The 26,048-nt window shown below is 42.4% G+C and overlaps 1 protein-coding gene across 26 annotated transcripts in view; it reads left to right on the top strand.

Annotated features, from left to right (window-relative positions):
* Positions 1 to 26,048, top strand: part of KALRN (kalirin RhoGEF kinase) — a 708,666-nt gene that overhangs the window by 178,318 nt on the left and 504,300 nt on the right. For all 26 annotated transcript variants that reach the window (XM_050781536.1, XM_050781534.1, XM_050781532.1 and 23 more), the window contains exon 2: positions 23,376 to 23,450. In XM_050781536.1, the coding sequence (XP_050637493.1) occupies positions 23,376 to 23,450 (75 nt within the window). The remainder of the gene's footprint in view (positions 1 to 23,375; positions 23,451 to 26,048) is intronic.

Here is a 26,048-nt window from a genome sequence, read left to right as displayed (position 1 = left end):
ATCGTCTCAGCCCAAAATCTCCTTAAGCTGATAAGCAACTTCAGCAAAGTCTCAGGATACAAAATCAATGTGCAGAAATCACTAGCATTCTTATATACCAATAACAGACAGAGAGCCAAATCATGGGTGAACTCCCATTCACAATTGCTTCAAAGAGAATAAAATACCTAGGAATCCAACTTACAAGGGATGTGAAGGACCTCTTCAAGCAGAACTAAAAACCACTGCTCAATGAAATAAAAGAGAACACAAACAAATGACAGAACGTTCCATGCTCATGTATAGGAAGAATCAATATCGTGAAATTCCAACAAGACAGTGTCAGGACATAGTGTTGCCTTGCTATATTGGTCCAAATAGGAAGGCATAGTCAGTGACGTGCTGGTAATGTTTCCGGGGAAGAATAAAAGCCCTGGTTGTGGTGTTTGTAACATTTGCTGATTTCCATTGTGTAAATACTCCTATCATAGCAGATTTCAACCTACCAACCTGTATAACAACGAGCTGGCAAAAATTCCGAAAATTACAATTGTTTCTCAGGAACCAGAACAAGCAGGCTCTAGAACAAGCTCTAGCACACCACCAGGTGTAGATAACTGTTTTAGAGAGCACTCCATTCAGGTATGATATTTTACACAAATGAAAATCGTTCTCACAGCTCCTGCTTAACAGTCGTGTGGCCTTGGGCAAATCATTTGACTTCTATGAGCCTCAGTTTTCACATCTATGAAATGCAGACAATAATATCTGTCTCATGAAAGAATATGAGAGGATTTAATGAGGCAGTTACTATAATGGGCCTGGCATATGGTATGAAGCAAATGATTCTTCCCCTTCCTAAAATGCTAGAGACACAGAGTAGAAGATAGCAGGAGAGTTTTGAACTTTGGGTGCCATTTAATGGAAACACCTACTGGAGGTTGGAGATGCAACTGGATGTAGACTGGGTGAGAAACAAGGCCAAGGATTTAGATTTGGGAATCAGAACAATAATAGTATAGTACCTTCTGTTCATATCATGCTCTAAAATTTACCTGATACTTTCATATTTGTTTGTAAGAGGTGTGAGAGTGGAGGAACTCTTAGGGAGAAGAATGGAGGACCTGTCAAACCCCTGGCAGCTGGTATCTAAATTCTTCCAAGTTTTCCCCTCCCCTATGCTCATTATTTTGTTTCCCTTTGAGTTCTCCTGCCGTTTTTATACCTAGATCACTGACATATTCTTATTGCTTTTAAAGAAACCATGTGTATCCTTAATAAAATACATTAACACCTGACATAAGATTTTGAGATAGAGATCGAAGTAATTTCTTCAATCTCCACAGTTTGCCACCCTGATGTTAATAAGAGAGTGTTCTCTGCTTATTGGTCAAACACTGTAGGTTGATGGATATAATAACCAGTAAATATCAGAGATCACATAATAGAAGATTATTTCTTGCTCATGTCATAGTCTCCTACAGATGTTCCTGGTTGGTGACAACCCAGGACTCACCCTTTCCATTCTCACAGGGCTTTGCTTATAGGGCCTTGGAGTCCTCCACTGGATACTTTGCACCCAGCCATCCGAGGATGGACAAGAAGAGAGAATGTGGAGGACATACATGTGGGATGATTTTATGAGCCAGTCCTGGAAGTGGCATATGATACTTCTGCTCACCTTCCATTGACCAGAGCTCAGTCATATAACTGCTCCTAACTGCAAGGGAGGTTGGGAAATGTAACAGTCATGTGCTTCGGAAGAGGGAATGAGCTTGGTAAGCCTCTGGCCAATCTCTGTACCAACCTTATATGGATTGGTGGAAATAGTCACCACTATGGATATAGGTCAGTCCAGGTCACCAGAGAAGACTTCTTGTGCTTATTGTGTAGGGTTTTCTGGGTAGTGTTGCATGTTGAGAAATACAGCTTCCTTCCCACAGTTAGACTAAGATTTCATCTAATTGGACTTACAGCATTATATGAGTTTCCAGGACTTTCCAGGACTGGAGTGCTTTGCTGAGTGTACCAGCTGGTTTTTGTCAACGCTTGAAATTGGTAATAATATTTGCTGTTGTGTTTATAATTACCACATCATTAACAGTCAATGGCATGGGGAATTTCATGGGACTCTCCATTTCCATTTAGCCACTTATTGTTGTCTAAAATGCCTCTGACAGTCTTCTATGGATTGTTTTAGTCAATCCATTTAGTCAAGCCTACATGAAGAAAACTGATTTCCCACCTCAGAACAGCATTGGCGTTGGCATTTTCCAAGGGGTTGGTAGAATGTCTGGCTGAGAGTGAAGGGACTGTTGGGCTAGCTGGACGAGGCAAGCAGCAGCGGTGAAATACACGATATCCACTGGAACATCGCAACAACAGGTTTCTCTCAGGTCTGCATCATCATCCAAGGTGAGGAGTCCTGCGAGGGAGAGTCACCAGAGTTCACAAGTTGGGGGAGACATTCAGGGTCAGGCTAGTCTGTGCTTCTACATTACTGGGCCATCACTCCATTCCTGGCAGGCCCCCAGGCAGTGACTAGTGGCACATAGACATCCTTCCCTCCTTCCCCTGCCAGGAAAGGGGTATGGCAAAGGATGGGCAAGGCCCTAAATAGACAGGTGGGGTTTCAGAGCACAGTGCTACCTGTAAGGTGCTAATTATAGGGCTCAGCAGGAAACTGAGGTAGAAACCTCTGTCCTGTAACTCTCTGTCTTGTAACTGTCCAGAAACTCAGGGTCTGGGGTTCATCCCAGGCACATCCAACACTGTGTTTGAGGCTGCACCAAACATGGCTATGTCTTAACCCTAGAGAGTTTGAAGTTCTGGATATGTCCTGTCCAGGGTGACTTGGGAGCTAGATGAGACAGATCTATATGTATGAGGCTTCATGCACAGGCTTTGGAATAGGATAGACCCATATTCAAATCCTGACTTTATCATTTCCTAGCTCTGTGACCTTGGGCGCATTATTTGCTTCCTCTAATCCTCAGTTTTTCACCCATAAAATGTGGGAAACAATATATACCCCTTAGGGTAGTTGAGAGAATTAAGCGACATAAGATATGTAAAACACTTAGGAACCTGCACTTAGGAAGTAACCCTTAATTAATGATAGCAAGCATCTACCACAAAGTCCCACGAAAGCAGCAAAAACAAAACAACAGCTAAGCAGGCCTTGGGAAAGCAGGAGCTGAAAAGTGGGCTCGTGTGATGCTTGATTTACAAAGCCTGTGTTCTGTGAGGTAAGTGATCACCAGTGGGGCAGGGGTACCTTGGTCTGTCCGCTGGCTTTACCAGCTGGGCTTTCCACAGACATTGTTAACTGTGAGACTGGGTACACGCTTTTCCCCCCAGTTCAGTGTCTTTAAAATGGAAAGTAGGACTACTAAGTCAGCCCACATCCTGGCCATGCAGCTTCTTTGGTACTTTCCACCTCACCGCTTTAGGACCCACACTTTCTCCTGGCAACCTGCGGCATTATTATCACACATTGTCTTCTAACACACACGTATGTAACTAGAAGCACAAAGGTCCCTAAAATGGTAGGAAGGGGCTTTTCCTGTACTGGCACTCAGCCCCTGTTGGCTGGAAGGTAGAACACAATTTGCTTTGACCTTTAGCTTCAAATGCTGTGAAGTCTGGAGGGCTGGCTGCCCATGCCTTGGAAAGGGGTTGGCCTTCCCTTTAAGACAAGCAGGATGAATTATGAAATGAAAGGGACTTCTTCAAGAATCTTGATTTTTAAAGAGCTTGTACAAAAAGTTAATGGAAGGGCAGATAGCTCAACTAAAGCTAGCAACTAAAGTGAGCTTGTGAACAGTTGTGATAGAGCAGGGTTTTAGCGCTCTGCTTGGGGAAGATTGTCTGTTATAGACGGAGATAAAGAAGCCCTATTCTCCTGCTTCCACTGTCTCCAGCCAAGAAAATGCACTTCAGATTAGAAAATGCAGAATAGATTGATTCATACAAGAACCAAGAGCCAGCCAGGCACAGTGGCTTATGCCTTGTAATCTAAGCACTTTGGGAGGCTAAAGCAGGAGGATCACTTGAACACAGGAGTTTGAGACCAATCTGGGCAACACAGAGAGGTCCCATCTGTATAAAAAATTTTAAAAATTAGTTGGGTGTGGTGATGCATGCCTGTAGTCCAGCTACTTGGGAGGCTGATGTAGGAGGATCGCTTGAGACCAGGGGATCAAGGCTGCAGTGAGTCATGATCACGTCAGTGCACTCTAGCCTGGGTGACAGAGTGAGACTCTTGTCTCAATAATAATAATGATAATGATAATAATAACCAGTAGTCAAGAAAAAATAGTAAAAGCCCTAAACTCCTTCAATAGTCATGGCTATAACAGCTGCAATTGATTATTTATGGGGACTTTATGTACATTGTCTCTCTATGAGGTTGGCGTTATTAGCCTTATTTTACTTATGAGTCTACAAGGAACAGAGAGATTAAGCATGCTGGGTTCTTAGAACTCGACAGATTAGAACCCATGTCTGGGCTGGGTGCGGTGGCTCATGCCTGTAATCCCAGCACTTTGGGAGGCTAAGGTGAGCAGATTGTCTGAGCTCAGAAGTTCGAGACCAGCCTGGGCAACATGGCAAAACCCCATCTCTATTAAAAATACAAAAAATTAGCCGGGCAGTGGTGGTGTTTGCCTATGATACCAGCTAGTGGGACTGGGGAGGCTATGGCATGAGAATTGCTTGAAGCCGGGAGGCAGAGGTTACAGCGAGCCGAGATCTCACCACTGCACTTTAGCCTGGGCAAAAGAGCAAGACTCACTCTGTCTCAAAAAATAAAAAAAAAAATAAAAAAATTTTAAAAAGCAAAAACCCTGTCTAACTGTTGTGTCCATCCACCCTGACCTCTCTGAGAATAGCTCTGCATCTCAGGCCTGAAGGAACTGTATCCTGAAATGCTAAAAGAATTTGCCTGTGTGGTTTTAGAGAAACCACTAAGAAATTATAGAGTAGAGATAGGAAAATGCCTAGAACTTGAAAAGAAAGGAATGAGTAGAATCTGAAAATTCTAGACTTGCCAACTTGATCTCACAACCTAGCAAAATTCTAGAATCTTAACTTTTGCACTAACTGGCTGTGCAACCTTGGGTAAATCACATCATCCCTCTGGGCTTCAGCTTCCTTGTCTGTAAAGTATATGCTTGTATTACATCATCTCTGGGGTTCCCTCTAGTTCAAAGTATTTCATCCTAATAAGTTCCTTTAATATGTTCTGACAGTTTTAGTGTTTCAGTCTTACCACCATGAAATAACTCGTTTTCATTTGGTATCAGATGCCTCAGTGCTTCTTCAGAGAGTAAAGGGTTAACAAGATGGAGTTTGGAGTAAAATAGTTGTAGGTTCAAATCTTACCTCTTCTCCCTACTAGTTAAAAGACCTTAAGCAGATTATGTAAACCCTCACTGTATCTCAGTTTTTCCTCTATAAAATGCTGGTCTTTCCTATGCTTGCATTTATTTCACAGGGTTGTTTTAGAATTAAATGAAATAATATGGATAAAGCACTTAGCTCAGTGCCTAGAATATAACAAATACCCAGTAAATATTAGTTCCCATATTTATTGATTATAAGATGCTCTTTTTCCTTCTACATTTTGCCATCTCTGAAATCAGGATGCATTTTATAGTTTATGGTGTGTAATAGTTTAATTGGCAGCAGTTTTTTCTTTTCTAATGGCACATAAACTAATGATACATTTTGCAATTCATTAAATATGGTATTTCCCCAGCATGATTCTTATCCCTGAGGTTCTCATTTCTCCTCTGGGATGCTCCCTTCTCTAACTTTTTTGCAGGCCATTATTTCTTCTACAGCAAAGCAGATTTAGGGAATGGGACAGCTGGGGAAGTGACAACCTCAGCCATCATCTTATCTGGCTCATTTATTTTACTGGTTTTGAAAATGGAGGCCAGAAAGGGGTAGAGAAATTCCACAAAGGGAACTGAGGTCTTCAGATTCCTAGTCCAGTGTCCTTTCCCCCATCAGCAATATTGTTGGCATGGAACAATATGACTCAGTTGTTCCACAACCATGACTCAGTTGCTCTGTAGATGCCTGGGCCCCAGTTGGATGGTGAATGCTTCCAAACTTACATATAGATTTTGATGGAAAAATTTCAATCCTACAGCCACAAAGTTGGAAATTAATAGATTTTGACTACTGTTTCCATTTGCACAAATGCAGAATTCTAAAATTTTAGAGTTGAAGGGAAGAATTTTTTTTCCTGTGGGAACTATAATGTTCTCACCTTTGCCGGAGTCTGAATTGGCAAAGCATGCTCTCTGTAGGCAGCACATTTCTTCTAAGTTATTATGTCTACAATTTCAGGAGCTGACAGCATGTGGATAATTGTGTCTTGAATTGTGAATGGTTTCTGCAGTTTGGCTGTTCCCAGGTTTGTATAGCTGAGCCCAGTGGCAAATCAATCACACAGTTCAGACACTTCATTGATTCATTCATTCACTCCATTACCTAGCACTTACTGGACACCTGCCATCGACCAATCACAAGGTACACACATAGTCTCAGCTAATTCTCGTAATAACCTTATGAGATGTTGCTTACATTTTGCAGATGGAAAAACTAAGGAATAGTGATGCTAAGTTACACTTTTTTGAGGTGGACATTGATGAACCTTCCAGATGTTGATTAGGGCATTTGAAAGCAAGAGATAACTTTATTGCTGTAAGAAAAATGACTCAAAATTGAAATAGTAATATGAATCATTTTATAGTACAATATGTGAACAAATACAGAAATATGTCCATAGTTTGTAGAAAAGAAACAGAATATTCATTGGGGATCTTATTAGCTCTAAATATTAATTGTACCAGTCAATTCAGTGATCCCATGGTGGGCTCACAGGTAAAAGGTACAGGCCCATGGGCTTAGGAGAGGGCAGCAGCAGCCTCCCTCCAACAGCACACTGGTGAGAAGTAATCCTGGTTACCCCAGCCTAGCATCTCATTGTACTTTATGTTCTAGTTGGATGTTTTTTGGAGTCTTCATCGTTGGATGATGAGGACTCATACCTCTTGGTGACATGTCCTCTCCCAGTGCTTCTCAGGGCTCTCCTCTGCCTCTCAATTTTAGAGAGGTAGTGGCAACACAAGTGGAGAGGAGGCTACCTGCTTCCCCTTTTGTGGTACCTCTGTTGACTGAAAAGCATAGGGCCATCTCTGGGGATAGAAACTGCATGACTCTTGTGCCTTTTTGGGAAGGCTTCCTGGAGGAAAAGGGATTGACAGCTGAGGTCAGAGCCTTTCTAGAGTTCTCCTTCTTATTCTGGGGATTAACCTCAAACAGCAAATTATAGAACATGCAAATAAATAGAATAACAGACAAAAACGAGGCAAGGCATGGGGATTAAGAGACCAAAGAAGCAGAGGCTTATAAAATCTAGAAAAGAGAAACCAGGGAAGTGGATTCATACAGTTTTAAATTTGGGGTATTTTTTTTACCTTGTCTTTATACACTTTTACAACATTAATTTTAATACATATTTATTGTAGAAAGTTTGAAAATTATAGAAAAGTGTAAAGAAAAAAATGAAATATCCCCATAATCTCACAACCCAGAAATACATTATGTCCATATTTGGGATCACATCAAATCACTATTTCAGAAGGTAAAAAAAAAAAAAAAGTTGAGTCTCAGCAATCTCATATGATTTAACCTAAATTATATAGTGCCTGTATCATTAATGCCCTAATTTTTACTTTATATGTTGCAAGCATTCTTCCATGAAATTAAAAATTACTCAAAAATACAAATTGTAATGGCTGATGTGTATTTAATTTATACCTATTTCAAGTTTATCTTAACTATCGCCTTTCTGTTGGCTATTTGGGATATTTGCAGTTTGGGGCCACATTAAAAAGTATTGCATGAAATACCTTGTTTACAAATATCTGTCCTGATTTTTCCTTAGTTCCTTCTCATAGACATCCAGAAGGGATATCACTAGATCACTGTATTATTATTATTCATATTACCAGATTGCTTCCTGAAAAGGTTGAAGCAATTTTACTTGCACTAACAGGGTTATAGGCAGGAACCTTATAACCCTTGCTAGCATTGATGATTATTGCCTTCTCAAAATCTTTGCAAATTTAATGGGTTTAAAAACATCTCATTGTTTAGTTTGCATTTTCTTTATTACTAATTAGGTGGACTGCTTTTTCATATGTTTATTATCCATTTTCCCTCATTTTTGAAATGTATATTTATATTCTTTGCCCATTTTTCAAATAGGGAGCAGTAATTTTTTCTCTATCGTATTTGCTACACTTTTCCTAGCTTGTCATTTGCCTTTTAAATTTTGTTTATAATCTGACATATAGTTTAAATTCTACATAAACAAAACCATCAATATTTAACTTTCTGATTTCTTTAAATACTTTTGTGCCTTGAGAGCTCTTTCTTATTCAGGGATCAGTTAAATGACCATGCATGTTTTCTCTTAAGGTTTTTTTTTAAATGTCATATTAAACATTTGGGCTCTAATCTGTCTAAAATTTATTTTATTTTGGTGTACGGTATGAAGTTGTCAGGATTAACTGGATTTTTCTTTTCCAAATATTCAGTTTTTCCAATGCCATTTATTGCTATTTATTGACTACTTTATCTTTTCTCCATTGCTTTAGATTCTTTCCTTACCATGCATTAGATTTTAAAATATGCCAGATCTGTATTAGGGCTATGTTTCAGGCTCCATTCATTGTATGTTAATTCTTGTGTCTGCTCTACCTTTTAATAATTGAATTTAAAATATATACTTTCATATCTGGTAGGGCAAGACCAATCCATTATTTATCTTTAAAAAAAAGTTTAATTATTTTTATCTACTTGTTTTTATAGGTAAACATCTAGTCGAAAATCCCTTTGGCACATAGCGGGTACTTAGAGATTCATTCAACAGATATCCACTGTAATGTTTAGCTTTTTAATCTAAAAACATGTTGATTTTATTTGAATTCTATTTTACTTGAATCTTCTTTTATATCTTGCATTTCAAAGGGATAAACCCTGTTTGCATACATGGAAAATTATACCTAATGAAAAATGGAGTTTCCTTTTACAGCTCATTTGGACTTCAGTTCTTTTAGTCATAAGACAATTTTATCTGTGATGAATGGTAGCCATTTTTTATTTGCCACAGGATCACATTGCAGAGTGAACAGCTGTGTAACACAGTTGTTCTAAACTTTAAATAAGGTTGCTCTTAAAATGCTATTTGACTTGTTATCATAACCACAACCTAATTATTAAACTTTTTGAGTGTATGAATATTTTACAGATATTCTATATATGAAGGATCAGTATACAAAAGAGAGAATTTGCTCTTTTCCAATTATTTCAAGAATAAATAAGAAAAATCTGACATAGAAAAAATTAAAGAAACATTAACAAAATCTGCAATCCAATTTTCAGAGATAACTGCTGTGTACATATATATATGTACATATAGATATGGTTTTTATACACACAGAAACACAGACACTATATGTACAATTGAGATATGGTTGTACATAACTGTTTTATAGTCTTTTTCATACTTAACAATATACCAGGAAATTTCCCAAGATATTATATTTGTATAATATTTAATGAATATTTAATGAATACATTGAGTAGATATACCATGGTTTATTTAACCACTTCCCTGAGGTTGAATATTTGAGGTTGTTTCTGATTTTTTGAAATATATGAAGCTATCATAAATCTCTAGTCCCTAACTTAAAATTATTCTATTCTTAGCATATAGGCTATGTTCTGAGTACACATGCACATTTATCCATGGACAAGACAATCTCATGGCTCTCTAGTCATGGCAAGGACTCCTCTTTTCCAGGGAGCTGAAAGAGCAGGGGACCAGATATCCCAGCCTCTTAGAGGTCTGCTAAGATTACTGGGAGAGAATTATGAGTGCTGGGGAGTTGGTGAGAAAATCATTTCAGAGAGCGTGGAACTGAGAATCTAAGCAACCTGGGGACATTTATTCTACGTGTAGCAAGCAGATTTTAGTATCCAACTCACTTGGATTTGTATTCACCACTTTCCTGTGCCTGCACACCTAGCTCTGTGTGTTAAGGGTAACATAACCTCTCTAGCTTTTCTTTCTCTGTGAACTCCCCCTACTTACTATAGCCTGACAACTCAAGTCCAACTAAGAAAAAGACTCACAGGTCAATGACTCTCCCCAGACCTCTCCCCATGGGGCTCTGAAGGCTGCCTACTAGGTAGATGTGGTGGCTTCTTCATCTCAGATGGTGGCCCCGCTATCAGGATGTGTTTTCAGTAGGCATGCTTCTCAGAAATGCCACCTTGACCTGTAGATCTTTATGTAGAACCCAGTCTCATAAGGGCAGGGGGAAGAGGAGTTGGGAAAAGAAGGAACAAGGCCTGCCAGCTGCTGGCAGCTGCTGGCAGCTATGGTCATGGAGATGCCCCTGACCATAGCCCCCTGGCCACAGGAGGAGGCACAAATGCACAATCAGCTGGGCAGCTGGCCTTCCTTCGGGAACAGCAGGCTTTCTTTTACATCTGGGGCACCTGGGTAAGGGAGCAGGAGTAGTTGTAGTGCTCGCCAAATAGCCCAGATTGGGTAGCAGAGGGAAACAATAAAAATTCCGAGGACGCACACAGATGGGTGTGAGCGGTGTGGCTTACAGGTGTGCAGTGGGAAGTTGAGGAGGCAGTTTTTAGCTGCCGTTTTCTGAGTTTACTCCATTCACTTACTCATTCACTTGCTCACTCATTCGTATAATCAGTACTTATTATTGAACATCTACCATGTGTCAGGCCCCATGAAGGAGATATCAAGATGAACAGAGAAAAGTGAGCGTTATGTTTACTTAGTGTCAGGTAGGTGTCTGGTTTTTCAATTTTCCTCCCTTAATCATTATAACAGCCTATGAAGTGTAGGTATTCTTATCTCATGTGAAGAAACAGAGACCCAGAGAGGTTAAGCTGTCCAAGGACACACAGCTAATAAATACTGGAGCTGGGAGTCAGACTTCTGTCCAAAGTCTATGCTTGACTTAGGGCTGTGACCTTCCCCTCAAGACATGCCTGTCCTGGGAGAGCTTGCTGTCTTAAGTAGAAGACAGCACGTTGAGCAAGTAATGGCCAGGTGTGTCATATGGTTCCAGCCTCACTAGGAACACTCCAGAAACCTTATCCTGCCATTATCCAGGCTCCAGCAGATCTTGTTAAACATGTTTGCAAACCCTTTCTGCTGGCTCTAACCTTGACAGTGTCATGAATCGAGAAAGGGCCTGGGGTCAAGTTGTCATCCCTCCAATGGCAGGGGTGTCATCAGTTTGGAAGGCTTACTGGAGATGTACTGACTTGGTGTCTACAAAACTCATTTTGTGTTCAACTAACCTCAGTTCTTCCAGCTCTTAGTAGCTCCATAATGAGAGAGAACCACCTCTGATAAAGCTTATTCTTACAGCACAGGATCCTTCACACAGCCTTCACCTTCTACCATCTGCCACAGTTTCCATTTATCTTAGCTAAGGAATCAAAATCATTTCATTTTTTCTCTGCCAGCCCAACCATGGTATTGGATTCCAGCTAAACCACGAGTGTCATAAAGTGTGCTGTGAGGGAGGCAGAGCCTAGGTAATAGGATCTAGTGGTTAGAACCCAAGGTAACTTGTAGACTCTCACTGTGACTGCCCTAGGCTAGTGGTTCTCAATGATTTAGGGTGTCATAGATCCCCTTGAAAATCTGTTGACAACTGTACTTAAAGATTGTCTCTCAGAAGAATAGACACGTATGGACAGATATGCAATGGTTTGCATACAGTTTCATGAAGTTCATGGCTTTCCCCCACCACATACATTTTGAGGCAGGGTTTATAGGCCTGCTTCAGTTTGTCAGGTAAAAAGTATAACTTAGTCTGTCCTCTGGTGAGTAGAGTTGAGGATTACCCAGTCTACCCTCCAGAATTCTGGAGAAGGATTTTGGTTTCATGAGATACCTAGATCACCCCTGAGTTCCTGTTTAGCACTTAACATTGTTATGCTTCTTTCTAAAGAAATAGCAGACATCGTGAGTCAAATATTTTCCCAATCATGGCAAATTTTCTAGCTTCTGCTGGGCCCTGGTTATGCTAGGTCCACAGGGGAAGCTTTGTTGTTTGTCTCCAGCAAACATTAACTCATCTCTTTGTTACTATGGATAGGGTCTAGGTCATGGGAAAACCCCATTGTGTCTTAGTTAGTCCTCTCTCTTCTCCTAGACCCACCAGAGACTTGTCACCTGTCCTGTCCAATCTAGGACCTAGGTGATGATCCCATAATCCATTGCCTCTTCTCTTGTTACTGCTTTTTCACATTTTAGAGACTTCCTTAGAGCTAGAGTTTTAGTATCTCTTTTGGATTATCTGAATATTTGTCCCCCATGTGTACCTCTATATTATATTACTTGCATGATATTGAAATTACATGTTGGTTTGTCTGACTCTTTCCTTAAATTAAAAATCCCTTAAGGTCAGGAACTCTATATTGTTTACCTTTGTACCCACAGTGATTGTAACTTTGCCTGACACATATAGGTGCTCAATAAATATTTATTGAGTTGAATTGTATATGTTTGGATATCCAAGGCAATAACTTAAGTAGGGACTCAAAAATTGCTTAAAACTCCAGGAATCTTTCCATGGATAATCCATCAGATATGGTTAGCCAATTTATCTAGATACCTGAACATTGTATCAGGGGACATACAGGGTTCATGCTGTCTCATTTCCATGTGATCTGGGTATGTTTGTGTCTGTGTGTGTGTGTAGGGGTATGTACACAGACCTTTGTTTCTTGGTTACTACAATAATTTGAAAACAATACCAAACAAACCTCTCTTCTGTAATCTCTCTATATGTATATTCCTCCAATGCTTCTTCACATTTCTTATCTCCATGATATATCTTAACATCTCTTTCATCTCTGCCTCTTTCTCTTTTGGTTGACATATCCCTAAGACAACATGGACAGCAGCCACTCCAAGTAGCAGCGTCACACTAGTTCAGGACCAAGGACAGCGGCATACATGTCCTGGCCGTGGGGAGAGGGTGCTTTAGTTTGCTAGTTTGTTCAGTAAAATGACCTTTGGATGTGTCCCTTCTCAGCTGTCAGACCGCACCTGCAGTTCTGCAAACCTGGTTGTTACTTTGGTCCTAGTTGTTCCATGTATGTAGTGGACCGGTGCCCAGTCTGTGCCAGGGTATCCCAGTGACATTGTTCATTGATGGTCATGGTGAGGACACTGGAGCAGGAGTGGCATGGTTGTAGAATCAGAAAGAGTGCAACTGGGAGTGGGGAGAAACTCTGGGCTTGTGTGAGAGGGTCTGTTCCAGGAGCTGCCTGTGAGGGTCCTCTGCCCTAAACTCTGTGGTCAGCCATTGCTACTTTACTGCCGCCCACATGGGGGTTGGAGAGATGGTTGAGGGGAGAGGCATCCCATAGGTGCTGGACAGTTTCATATTTAGATATCTGCCAGAGTGCCTTCCATAATGACAGAGCCCTGAACTGGCTTTTCAAGTCAGCAACTTCATGTTTAACTAGTCTTTATGCCCTGATTAAATTAAGTATTAATATTATTGATGTTTGTGCTGGGGAAAAGGGAGGGGGACTGAGATGAGGGTCCCAAGGAGCAAAGCTTTTCTATGTCTGAACTTGCACAGCACACACCTTCTGCCCCTGGGCACCTTTGTAACTCTCTCCAAATATATTATAATAGCAAATACATAGCTAATGTTCAACAATTGGATCATAGTAATCACTGACAAGCCAATGTTCTGTGTTACTTTGAGGACCATCCAAGAGCAGTGCTTAAAGTAACAAAAAAGACAATAAATCTACCACTGTCACCACTGCCTGTGATGTATGAGCACTTCAGATAACCTGGTGAGTTAGAAAACAATCAGTTTCAAAACAAACACAGTGGGTGGATAGAATCACTTCTGAAGTGGCCATTTTCTTGTGTCTACACCATACTCCAGATGTCAACTTTTCTGGGGAGGGAGGGAGGGAGGGAGGGAGGAAGAGTGAATAAGCCTGTGTGTATTGCAGCTGAGGTCTCAACTCGAGCTAATATTAAATCTTGTGAAGAATAAACAGAAATGGTTTGCTCATTAGCTGGGCTTAGAGAGGCGTTACCCGTGTGTTTAAAGTGCTAATTATTAGTGATCTTTAATGGAGCTAATGTAGCAATGGAAAGTGTTACAAATTTCCGTTCCTCAAAGGTAGCCCATTAGCCAGGCCTTTATAGCTAATATTGACTTTAGAAAGTTAATATTGAAATTGGCCTCAATTAGAGTTCATGTGAGAGAGAAAGAAAGATGAACATGGAGGTAGAAATAAGCACAAAGAAGCACCATGGGAGGAAGAGACATGGCAGTTACTAAACACTTTTTATGTAGAAGGTGTCGTGACACTTGGGATGTGAAAAACTCTGCCTCTGGGTCACTCATTAAGTGCCAGCTGTGTACCAATCACTAAAGCTATTGAGAGAAGTACTCAGCCTCTGCCCTCAATGAGCTTAGAGTCTAGTGAGGGAGCCAGATGCAGTGGTGAACAATGGCAGAACAGGGAGGTACGTGCCAGTGATATACTGAGGCAGACAAGTGAGTCCAGCCCAGATGGTGATGGAGCAGTTAGGGCAGGCACCCTAAGGAAGCTGTCCAGCTCACTGTAGTGCAGGGCAGAAGATGGTCATTTATGAAAATAAACTTCAAATGCATATCAGAGTTGAGAGAAGGTAGACATTGCTTTTCTCCAGTGTAAAGGCTGCCCAACCTGGTTATAGCCAAGTCCATGGCTGCTGCCTCAGCTTACAGGAGGCCTGGTCAGTTTGCTTAGAAAAGCTCAATGTTTAGCAATTGCCAAAGGAAGAACACATTTTTCCCCCCTTTTTGTGTTGAAATCAAGTTAGCAGAGGCTCCCGGGTATCCTTTGCTTAGAAATCCCATGGCCAAAGAGGAGAACTCTGCCGACCATCCCTCCTGCACACCTGCCACCTAAGGAGAGGGATGCTCCTTGGTCCATTTGATGTTTGTGGGTGACAGTGATGAAGGACGACTGTGGGGAGTTGGCCCCATTGGGCACAGGTAGATTTTCAGGTTGGGGAGAGGCATGTGGGTCTCCACACTGCTGTGTGTTTGGTTGCTGACATAAAGCTGCCCAGTCTTTCTCTCTCTGCCAGGTATATTCCTTCCTTTAAGCACACACTTTCTGTCTTGGTGGTAGGTGTTTTTGTTTTGTTTTGTTTTGTTTTGTTTTGTGAGATGGAGTCTTCCTCTGTCTCCCAGGCTGGAGTGCAGTGGCACGATCTCGGCTCACTGCAACCTCTGCCTCCCAGGTTCACGCAGTTCTCCAGCCTCAGCCTCCTGAGTAGCTAGGATTATGGGCTCACACCACCACAACTGGCTAATTTTTGTATTTTTAGTAGAGACAGGGTTTCACTATGGCCAGGCTTTTAGTTGGCTAGGCTGGTCTCAAACTCCTGACCTTGCGATCTGCCCACCTGGGCCTCCCAAAGTGCTGGGATTACTGGTGTAAGCCACCACACCCGGCTGGTGGTGTAAGGAGAACTCTAAGGAACATATTTATAGTCACTGGAGGCATTTTTCAACAGTTTCCTTAATAGCTCCTTAGGGTCTATAAAGAGGAGACAGGAACATTCACCTCCATTTCTTTCTCTGTCTCTGTGTGTGTGTGTGTGTGTGTGTGTGTGTGTGTGTGTGTGTGTGTGTGTATCTTTCTCTCCAACTCTTTATCTCTTGCTCTTACTCCTTTTCCTTATTGTTTTCTCCCACTCTTGCCACCTCTCTTTTTCTCTTGTGTTAACATAGGAAAGGAGGGGATGAAAGAAGGGAGAATGAAGGGAATGAAGATCTTGCTTCTAATAGGTTCTCTGCTAACTCCAGTTTCACTGACAGTGTCTTCTCCTAAGGGCCTCACCCATCTATTTTCTACACAGAAGAGACCAGGACTTTATGTCTCTTTCCTTTATGATTCAGTTTCACATTGCACTTTCATGGGGTCTCACATAAACTGTCCGCCTGCTACTGTCCCAGCAGATCCCAGGAGGTTACCCACAAACATGCTTCCTGCCTCTCCTGGGAGTTAGGGAGAAGATCAAAAGAGACAAAGTTCCAGTGCCCCTACTCTCTATTCTAAAACTAACTTCAGCAGGGGCCAAGTCCCAACCTCCCCATATCCTCAAAGATAAAGCAGAATGTGACCTGGAGGTTGGGATCAGAGCCTGCTGGGCCAAGCCCTATTCAGGAGCCACAGCCTTCTTCTGGGACCAGCGAGATTCCACCTAACTCTACCCCTTGCTGTAGCACAGACCTGGGTCTTGGAGTCTCCGAAGGCACTTACAGTGGCATCTTTGCCGATGCCTCCCTAGGTGTCCACCCTGTTGGGAGTCAGACCACAGAGCCCACCCTCCTCCATGCACTCCTTTTCATCACCCACTAACTCTGCTTTTCTGTTCAATGAGTAAAATCTCTTCATCCATAGCATACAGTTTGTTTGCCCCTCCGTCTCTGCCTTGGCATGTACTGCTTCCCACCATCCCTTGCCTCTTCTGTTATTTACAATCTAGTTTGAATATCATCTTCTCTGTGGAGACTGACCTGATGGATCATCTCAACTTGCCATTCTCTGTCTTCTCTGTGCCTGTGCGTGGTCAGTTTCAGTATTTCTTGACTCTTTTTTGTGACAGGCACTGTGCTGGGTTCTGGGGTAGAATAAGGAATACTACATGTTCCTTACCCTCAAGGCATCATGATCAGTTAATGGGGAGTAAACGAAAACGCATAAATGCCATTCAGGAGTGATGGAGTATCAAGTACAACTGGAGACAGCTCAGCTTGATGGGGAGGCCAGGGAAACTGCACAGAGGAAATGACACATTAGAGACAGATTTAAGAGGTAGGATCAACAGAACCAAGTAGCTGAATCAATATGTGTGATGGAGGAGGGGGGAGTCTAGAGTGCTTCCCAGGTTTCTGTTTGGTTAGCTCCGTGGATGACGGCACCAATAATTAAGATATAGTGGATACAGGATGGTCAGGTTGGGGGAAGGGTGGGAGGATCTTTATCAGAATCTCAGAGTCTTCACTGGTTTTTTATGCAGTCTGGTAGCTTCCTGGTGTCAGGGGAGATGGACACTGGGTATTTTATGAGGCTGGAAATTGTCAGAGAGTAGAAATTGGGTTTCCCCTCCAAGGGAGAGAATTGCCTGAGATGGGCACTGTGTTCTCAGATGCAGAACTCCCCAGGTGGGAGCACCCCTCCTTTCTGTTTCTTGTCCAGCATTTCCCCAGTGTTCAGGACTTTGTACCTGTGAGTAGGGGTGCAGTTGGGATAAAGAGGCATAAACGGACTGGCTTCTCTGTCCTCCAGGGCTATCTTAGAGATGGCATCTTGGTCTGTAAATATTATCAGTGACAGTATTTATGGTACTGAGAGTAGTTAGAGAAGGTAGGGCTCTGAGGGTAGGAAGGAAGATTTGTGGTGAAATGAAAACATCTGGTACATGAAGGAATGGTTTACGCTACCAAAATTCTGAGCAGTTTGGACAGGTGTTATTCATAAACACTCCTGCCACCAAAAAGTAAGATGTAGTCCAGTCTTAATGCCCTGGAGGGGGAATTCATCTACCTCCCAGATAGCCTTTTTATTCCAGAGCTGAATTTGAATAATAGACAATTATAGGGTAATGGCTGAATCTCTGGAATCTCTGGGCAGTGGAGAGGGGTCTTCCCATGGTAGGGGCTGGAGGGGTGATGAGTAGTGTTAGATGAGATTTTAGAGGTCCTGTTTAGGCCAGGCTGCAGGATGCTTTTCTCCATCTTTTGCCTCTGAGGTGACTCTGGAATGGAAAGACATACTTTAGTGCACAACTTCCCAAAGTATAATGTGCATATGGATCAGCTGGGTTTTTGTGTGTGTGTGGTGGGGGGCATTGGGACAGGGTCTTGTTCTGTCACCCAGGCTGGAGTGCAGTGGTATGATCACAGCTCACTGCAGCCTTGACCCCCCTGGCGCAATCAGTCCTCCCACCTCACCCTCCCAAGTGGCTGGGACTACAGATGTGTGCCACCATGACTGGCTAATTTTTGTTGTATTTTTTTTATATAGATAGGGTTTTGTCATGTTGCCCGTGCTGGTCTCAAACTCCTGGGCTCAAGTTGTCTGCCTGCCTTAGCCTCCCAAAGTGCTGGTATTATAGACATGAGCTACCATGCCTGGCCTCACCTGGGTTTCTTGTTAAAATGTAGGCTCTGACTCTGTAAGTCTGGGGTGGAACTTGAGATTTTGCATTTCCAGCAAGGTTCTAGGTATATGTGATGCTTATTACCTTGAGTTGCAAGGTTTTAGGACTCATCTTTAAGATGCTCTTTTAAAAAAAAATTTTTTTTTGAGTCTCCTTGCATTTTGTACAGGTGATATCCTGTCTCTGATAACAGTTTAATTGTCCTATTTGGAAACCTGTTTGTCTCCGCTTGGAAGCCCCTGGAGAGCAGGATCCATTTCTTATTTGTCTTACTATCACCAAAGCCTGACATATGGCCTGGCACATAGTGCTCAATATAGAATTAATGAAACAATGACCTTAGGAATAGGAAAATTTCAAAATTACAACCAAACTAAGGTCCAGCCAAATGAGCTCCTGCACCTCTCAATTGTAAGCCAGATCTCTTTTATGCAGCCTCTTGTCCAGTGACTCAGTGCCATTTTGAGTAAGGCTCCCATGCTGGACACCACAGGGTGAAGCAGAAAGAGAAGGCAGAAACCTGAGCATAGGGAAGTGTGCAGAAACAGGGCTCAGGCCCACTTGAAGCAATGTTAGAACACTTACATAGTAACTTCTAAATAGGTGCACATTAAAGGGGTGTGTCTGAGAACCAAAAGGAAACAAAGAGCAATCCATGTATACTCTGGCAGCTTGAACCTCCAAATGCTCTATAAACACCCACTCTGTCGTTTGCTTCTTCACTTGTTGAAATAAGGATTGCTTTCTGAAGGAGGTTAGTATGGAACACAGGTGCCCTGGGGAATATACTGCTACTCTACACCCACAAAACCACAGACAGGGCTGGTGGCTCAAGGGCCAGTTTTACCATTGCCATTAAGGTCACACAGAGGCTGGGAGCCAGAGTGAGGGTGTTTGGCATTTTCTAACGTGGGAAATGATGACTAGAAGCAATGTAAGCATAACACATTTGGAGCAAGGAGAAGCAAAAGTGGGGCTTGGAGAAGACCCATGCGGGAGGATCCTGGGGAGATGGCAGGGATAATTTGTACTTCCTTAATAGATGTGGAGCATTTCAACTTTGCTAATTAACGGAACAGCAGGCTTGTAATTCTGACAACAGCAGGACACAAATGGGGTGGGATTAGCACTGAATGCCGGTGAAGCATGCCTTTGTCCTTAAGAAGAAGCACAACACCCACGACCCACAACCCGTCTTGGGTCAGGTCCATGAAGTTACTACCCCTGATTTTGTTTTTTGTTTTTTCATGCAGCAACTCCAAGGGCTTAGGGTTTTTTAAATGTCTTCTCAGGCCTTCTTTAGAGGTAGCAAGCCTGTTTCAACTGGCTTTTTTTTTTTAAAAGGTGGAAACAGGTCTATGATTGGTCTAGAGCAGGAGTGTCCAGTCTTTTGGCTTCCCTGGGCCACATTGGAAGAAAAAGAATTGTCTTGGACCACACAGAAAGTACACTAATACTAATGACAGCTGAAAAGCTAAAAAAAAATTGCAAAAAAATCTCATAATGTTTTAAGAAAGTTTACAAATTCGTGTTGGACTGCGTTCAAAGCTGCCCTGGGCTGCATGAGGCCTGCGGACCACAGGTTGCACAAGCTTGATCTAGAGTTTATTTTCTAATAGTTCTATCACATACACTTTATACCAGAAATGGCAATGATAATGTAAGCTTACTTCCTTCAAGAGGTTAAGCCTCATGGAAATTCTTCCATCACTCTTCTCCCATTTTGGCATTTTGGGCTACCTGCAAAATGGGGTGATCTGCCCCTGAACATCTATAAACTGATTCTGGGGGAAAAATTGGCCAGGAAGCCAGTGAAATGTTTTATCTTCCCAAGGTGGAATGAATCTTGTTAGGGAATTTATTCCCAGTACTTCCTTTTAAAGCATATTGATCTGATAACCTGAGGATCTTAAAGGCCAACAAATATGAAGAGAAGGTTTAGAAAGTCTCAGAGTATTAGAGCTGAGTAGTACCCTGGAGGGCATCTACTCAGATAGCCAGTGCTTGGTGTGACAGATGAAGTCATTGACCTTGTGTAAGTCATTTTAGGAAGGGTCAGCGTTTCATTCATTCATTTATTCTTTCATCAAATATTTATTGAACATTTACCATGAGTCTACCAAGACATGTACCGGATAGTGAAAACATGTTGCTATTTCATTGGTCCTGTTTGAATTAGCATTCAGTGAACTTCTCCTTTATTATATATTCCAACAGCTGGTTTCACAAGGGCCCTGGGGGAATTGATATGCTACATAGGATCTTTAGCCAGTGCAAATAGGTTTTATATGCAAGGTCACCAATTTCTGAGCTGCTGGGCTAATTAGCTCTACTTGGCTTTACATAATACATATATTGTTGAAAAGTTATGTGTAATTTAATTTTTGGCAAATGAAAAACTAATTCAAATCACTAGGGGAACTTTTATTTGAAGAGACTCTGGAGCAAATCCTTTTATAATGTGAAAATTTTAGTTGTAATTGGAAATGATTGTCCCCTAGTTTGGATTTTGTAAATCTGGACACTTTAGGTTTTCTTATGGTGGACACACAACCAGGCACAGCAGTGGCCTCTACAGGGTCGGGGAGGACCCTGGCTTGGGAAGTAGAAGCCCTAGGAATCCTAGAACAGCCCAACCCGAGGCACTGATATTTGCTGGAGCCCATGACTGCAAGCTGCATGGACAAACTGCACACCTTCTCTCCGGTCCTGGGCCCTGGTGGGGAGAAGGAAGAGGTGGGGCACAATGAGTGGGTGTGATGGGTGAGACTTGGAGCTTCCTCTTCCTCTCCAAGGGTGGGAGTAGAGAGGAGATAGGATGGGGAACCTTTTGCTTCCATTATAGCAAATTTGAAACCCTTTCTTAAGGTCTTAGGGCTATTTAGAATTAGGACCCTCTTGTGTACTGCAACACAGTAGGGGACAAGAGGGAGGACAGAAGAAAAAAATAGGACAAGAGTTTAGGAGAAAAGAGAGTTATGTGGATTCTTTTTATATAGTAAATCTCATTAGTTTGGGTCTTGCTATTTTTGAACTTGTAAATAATCTGAAAGAAGATTAGACTGAAATTTAACTTTTATATTACATTTTTTTCTATAGAAATTAGTAGAGTGCATGGTTACATAGAGGAAAGTGTTTTAAAATTAATGTATAGAAAGATATATTTCACAAAGGAAAATCATGTATTTTGATATAGAAGCATCATTTTTCACAAACAAGTCATGTATTAAAGATCCTTGTCTAACAGATAAAGCCTAATAGATTGCCAAGGAAGCTAAATGTCTCCTCGTTGCATAAGGATAAAAAAATACTTCATGTATCTGTTTGTAAATTCTATAACAATTTATATTGATCCTAATTAACCTCTATTAGTGAAATTTAATTGTTTTTCTGTGGAGAAGATAAAATTAGAGCATAAATATCTGTAGCAACTAAGGATAGAAAGTTCAAAATAATGCTTATAGGCTTTGAAGTTCAAGTATTCTTTTTTATGGTGTTACTTTGTTTTCCTATTGTTCAAGGTCTTCTCAAAGTGAGCCTTGTAGCTAGTTCTCTGTCAGCTAGTAAAGAGAAACAACTGATGAATAAAAGACTTGCAGTCTTCATTTGGTGCAAAATGAAAGAGAAAAAATAGGCAAAATGGTCAGAGACACTTAGGAAATTTGCTTTAGGTTTAGGGTATGACCTCTGATCATAGATGCTGGCATTCTGAGGACATATCTCTCTTCCTCCTTGATTGAGTGTGCAGTTGGCCCACTTCACTTCCCTAGGCCAGTGATCTTATGCCTGGCTTGGAATTTTACTGCCAAAATTCCCAGGTGGGTTTCTTGAAACAGTCAATGTTTAGAGATTGAAGGATTGAGTGGGATTGTCCTGCCCAGCATGTTGCTTTCCTCTGTAAATTGTCAAATTTGGACCCCAAGTGTATAAGCCAAGTGGAGAAAGGCACCCGAGGGGGCATCCATGGTATCTGGTTCTGCTCCCTGAGCTGACTTACAACCGCTCACCTTCTGGGGTCTATCTGTGTCATATCCCTAATGGTGACACATAACAGAGACCTCAGTTAGAGCTCGAATTGCTGTAAGCGTGGGTGGCTCTCCCTGAGAGTCCCTGTGGGGTTCTTAGGTTAAATGATAGGGGTGCAGTGGGCTAGCCTGGGGTTTGTGGATGTGGAAGCTGGGTCCTGACTTCCCACACATCCCACACTGGGCTGGATTGTCCTTTGCCTCCTGAGGCTACTGTTCCTCCAGGCACATCTTTAGTTTCCGTTCTTTGGGAGCCCCGAGCTTCTGCCTCCAGCCCCCAAAACAGGAACTCAACTGGAACGTAAAAGGACTTTCTAAATGGGAAGCAAGATTTAGAAAGAGAACAAGTTAAACAAGGTAGTGCATTTCCTTCCCAGGAGATTTGTGTCTCCCCATCTCCTGTCTATCGTGGACTGATGATGATGACATTGAGGGGGGGAGGAAGAGGTGGGGAGAGGAATATTGTCATCAACTTTGCTTCCTTCTGTAGGAGTTTTGTGGTTTACTTTCCTTGTTTGTAAAATAAAGACTAACAGTTGTTGTGCCAGAGGAAAGGCAAAAAGGACTTTGTAAATCTTTATTTAGGACTTTGTAATCCATCTTGATATCAGTTAACTAATTCAACAGATATTTCCTGGGTGCTGAGTATGTTCAAGACACTGTGCTAGGCACTAGAGGTACAAACATGATTTTGTAAAAGTCCTCCATCTTCAAGTTGCTCAACAGCAACAGGGCTGGTTTTTTTTTTTTTTTTTTTTTGCCCCCAGGGCACGGAGGTTTGTCCACATGAGGAGGGTGATTTGGATTGTCCTCTGCTTGAGAAGGACGGGGGGGTTGTAGCCCTGGTCACCCCTGTAGCTGGCATCGTGTGGAAGTATCCCTTCTGTTGCGGACCCTCTCCTGGTCCATCGGGCTGGGCTGTAGGACCTGGACAAGGCAGGACTTGCCGACTGATGATGGGATTGGGAGACTGAGGATGGGACCCTGCGATTCAGCCAGCTGGCTCCTCTCACCCTGATTCCTTCTGGTTTGTTTTCCCACAGGGTCTTTTCGGAATGATGGTTTGAAAGCTTCTGATGTCCTTCCTATCCTAAAGGAAAAAGTGGCCTTTGTGTCTGGTGAGTATTTGTGGGACTTTCCTTTGTAAAGGACCTAGAGAAGAAGTGTGTGCGCACATGTGTTCAGATTCACTTGTGTGTTAGTGGGGGAGAAGTAGGGGAGGCGAAGTTATGCTTGGGGCAGCTGCTTCCTTTCTGCTGAGGCAGACGGAGAGAGAAAGGAGGGCTCTGGCCCCAGCTGGGCATTCTAAAGGACACCCAGAACCAAAGGGACATTCCCCGAGCTTCCCATCCAACCTCAGTCCCCTGGCCTGGCCCTGTGAGAGTTGCTTCAACTGGAGAATCTGGGCACTTGGCACATTCCCTGAGGTTTTATTTCAGTTCATTTCTGCATGGATCAGGGACAGGAGATTTTTAAAGGAGTTTTTGTTTCCTCCTTTTCTTTCTTTCCTGGCAAAGGGAACTCAAGTGAGGGTTCGTGTTTATATGTTTAGTTTTTGTTTTTTTCTGAATAATGACTTCCAAATATTTATATGACTTCTCTCTCCTATACATCTTGTGCACAAAGACCTCTTAATGTCTCACTCTGGGGTCAGCAATCTGTAGCTGGTGGGCCATCCACCAGTTTTTATAAATAAAGTTTTATTGGTACACAGCAATGTATATTTGTTTATGGAGTGTATTAGTTTTCCATTGATGGTGCAACAAATTTCCATAAGCTTGGTGGCTTAGAACAATAGAAACTTATTATTGCACAGTTCTGGAAGCCAGAAATCAATTTCATGGGGCTGAAATCTAGGGGTCAGCAGGGCTGTGCTTCCAGAGGTTCTAAGAGAAAATTGTTTCCTTTCCACTCCCAGCTTCCAATGGCTGCTGACATTCCTTGGCTTGTGGCTGCATCATTCCCATCTCTAACTCTAGGGTCAAATTGCCTTCTCCTCTTGCATCTGTGTCAAATCTTTCTCTGCCTCTCTCTTTTAAGGATACCTGTGACTACATTTAGGGTCCACCTAGATAATCTAGAATAATCGCCCTATCTCAAGATGGTTAACTTAATCATATTTGCAAAGTCTTTGCCATGATGTATTTGTGGACTATTATTCAACCTACTATAGATAGTGTTAATGGCTGCCTTCTCATTACAACAACAGAGTTGAGTAGCTATTGCAGAGACCATTTGGCCCATTAGCCTGAAATATTTAATATCTGACCCTTCAAGAAAAAGTCTGGTGACCCCTGATATAATTGAAGCCAAAGACTGGCCAGAGCCCCTAAGGCAGTCATTCTCAAACAATAAGGTATGCCACAATCACTCTGGGTGCCTGTTCCAGGGCTCCACTCTAGGCCTCCTGGATCAGAATTTCTGGTAGGGTCTGAGGCAGGGGCTGGGGTAGACAATGTTAGTAGCCGAAGATCATATTTTGAGAAACATGCCATGTGCTTATACCTCATGGACCAAAGCTTTATTTCTGGGTGATTTTGGTGATCTACAAGAAGTAGCAGTGCAGTCACAGAGCAAGAGCTATTCCAGTCCTGTAGAGCACAGGTTCATGCCACAGGCACTGTTGGTTTGGCTGTTGGGCGACAGACAAAACAGAGAGAAGAGGAGGTGGGAAGGGGATAAAGGAAAGGGGAAGTTAAGCAGCAGTTGTCTCCCACCTCATTGGAGAAAGGGCGAGAGCCTGATGATTCAGAGTGTAGGTGTGAGAGGTGAGGGCAGGCATGCAATGGGAGTGTGCAGAAGACTTTATAATGACTAAGTGCATTCTATATTATTGTAATTATTGTTAGCAGTAGTAGCAATAGTAATTTATTATTGTCATTGCTGTTAGACGAGAGTGACCTGGCAGCTGCCTCTTCCCATTAGGGACTAGTATATCTTATAAGGTAATGAGCCCCCTGCCACTGAAGATGTTGAAGTACAGGCAGAACAACTCCTTGGCAGGATTATGCAGCAGTGATTTGGGTACGGGGAGAGGCATAGGTGAGCAACCTTTAAAACCTTTAGAAACTTGGATTCCATTTACTTGCTAAGCATATGGGAAGACCTTGTGCAGAAATCCTAGAGGCCATTGAGCAGTGCCAGGCCTCTGATTTCTGCTGATCCCCATAGCCTGGGCTCCCAAGGATGTGGTCCACAGCCCTCTGGGAGCCCAATCTTATCGTTTCTTCCTTCTTTTTACAGTCCTTAGTTAACCTGATGTTCTTCCTGTCCCCTGGATATCCTGCCAATCCTTCCATTTCTCTTGTGCCTGACACTTCTTTCCCTCTGCAGTGCCTTCTCCATGCCTTCTGCCAGTTTGAGCCTCTCCTCTCCTTCCAGAGTCAGTTCCTACTTTGCCTCCTCCAGGAGACCTTCCTGGATCTAATGTATTCCTCTGAGCATCATCCTATTCCACATCAGTTTGGGGCATATGCATGCACAGTACACTCTGACGTGGAGACCCTTGCTTGATGTTCATGGTTTATTTTTTCCCAAGTAAATTCAGTCAGAGCCCTGGGCGGAGCCCCAGAAAAAAACCTTCTCAGGTGGTAGGGGCTAGTCCTAATGGAGCTCATAGAAGCAATGTGGCCAGGAAGGCAGTCAGGAATGAGGCAGGTAGAAAATTCCCTGAGCAGGACGAAGGGGGCTGGGAGCATAGCTCTCCCCCATTTGCC

The sequence above is a fragment of the Macaca thibetana genome, chromosome 2, assembly GCF_024542745.1.
Source record: "Macaca thibetana thibetana isolate TM-01 chromosome 2, ASM2454274v1, whole genome shotgun sequence".
NCBI classification, from domain to species: Eukaryota; Metazoa; Chordata; class Mammalia; order Primates; family Cercopithecidae; genus Macaca; species Macaca thibetana.
The sequence above is the reverse complement of the archived record's forward strand: the minus strand, read 5'-3'. Positions and strand labels throughout refer to the sequence as shown.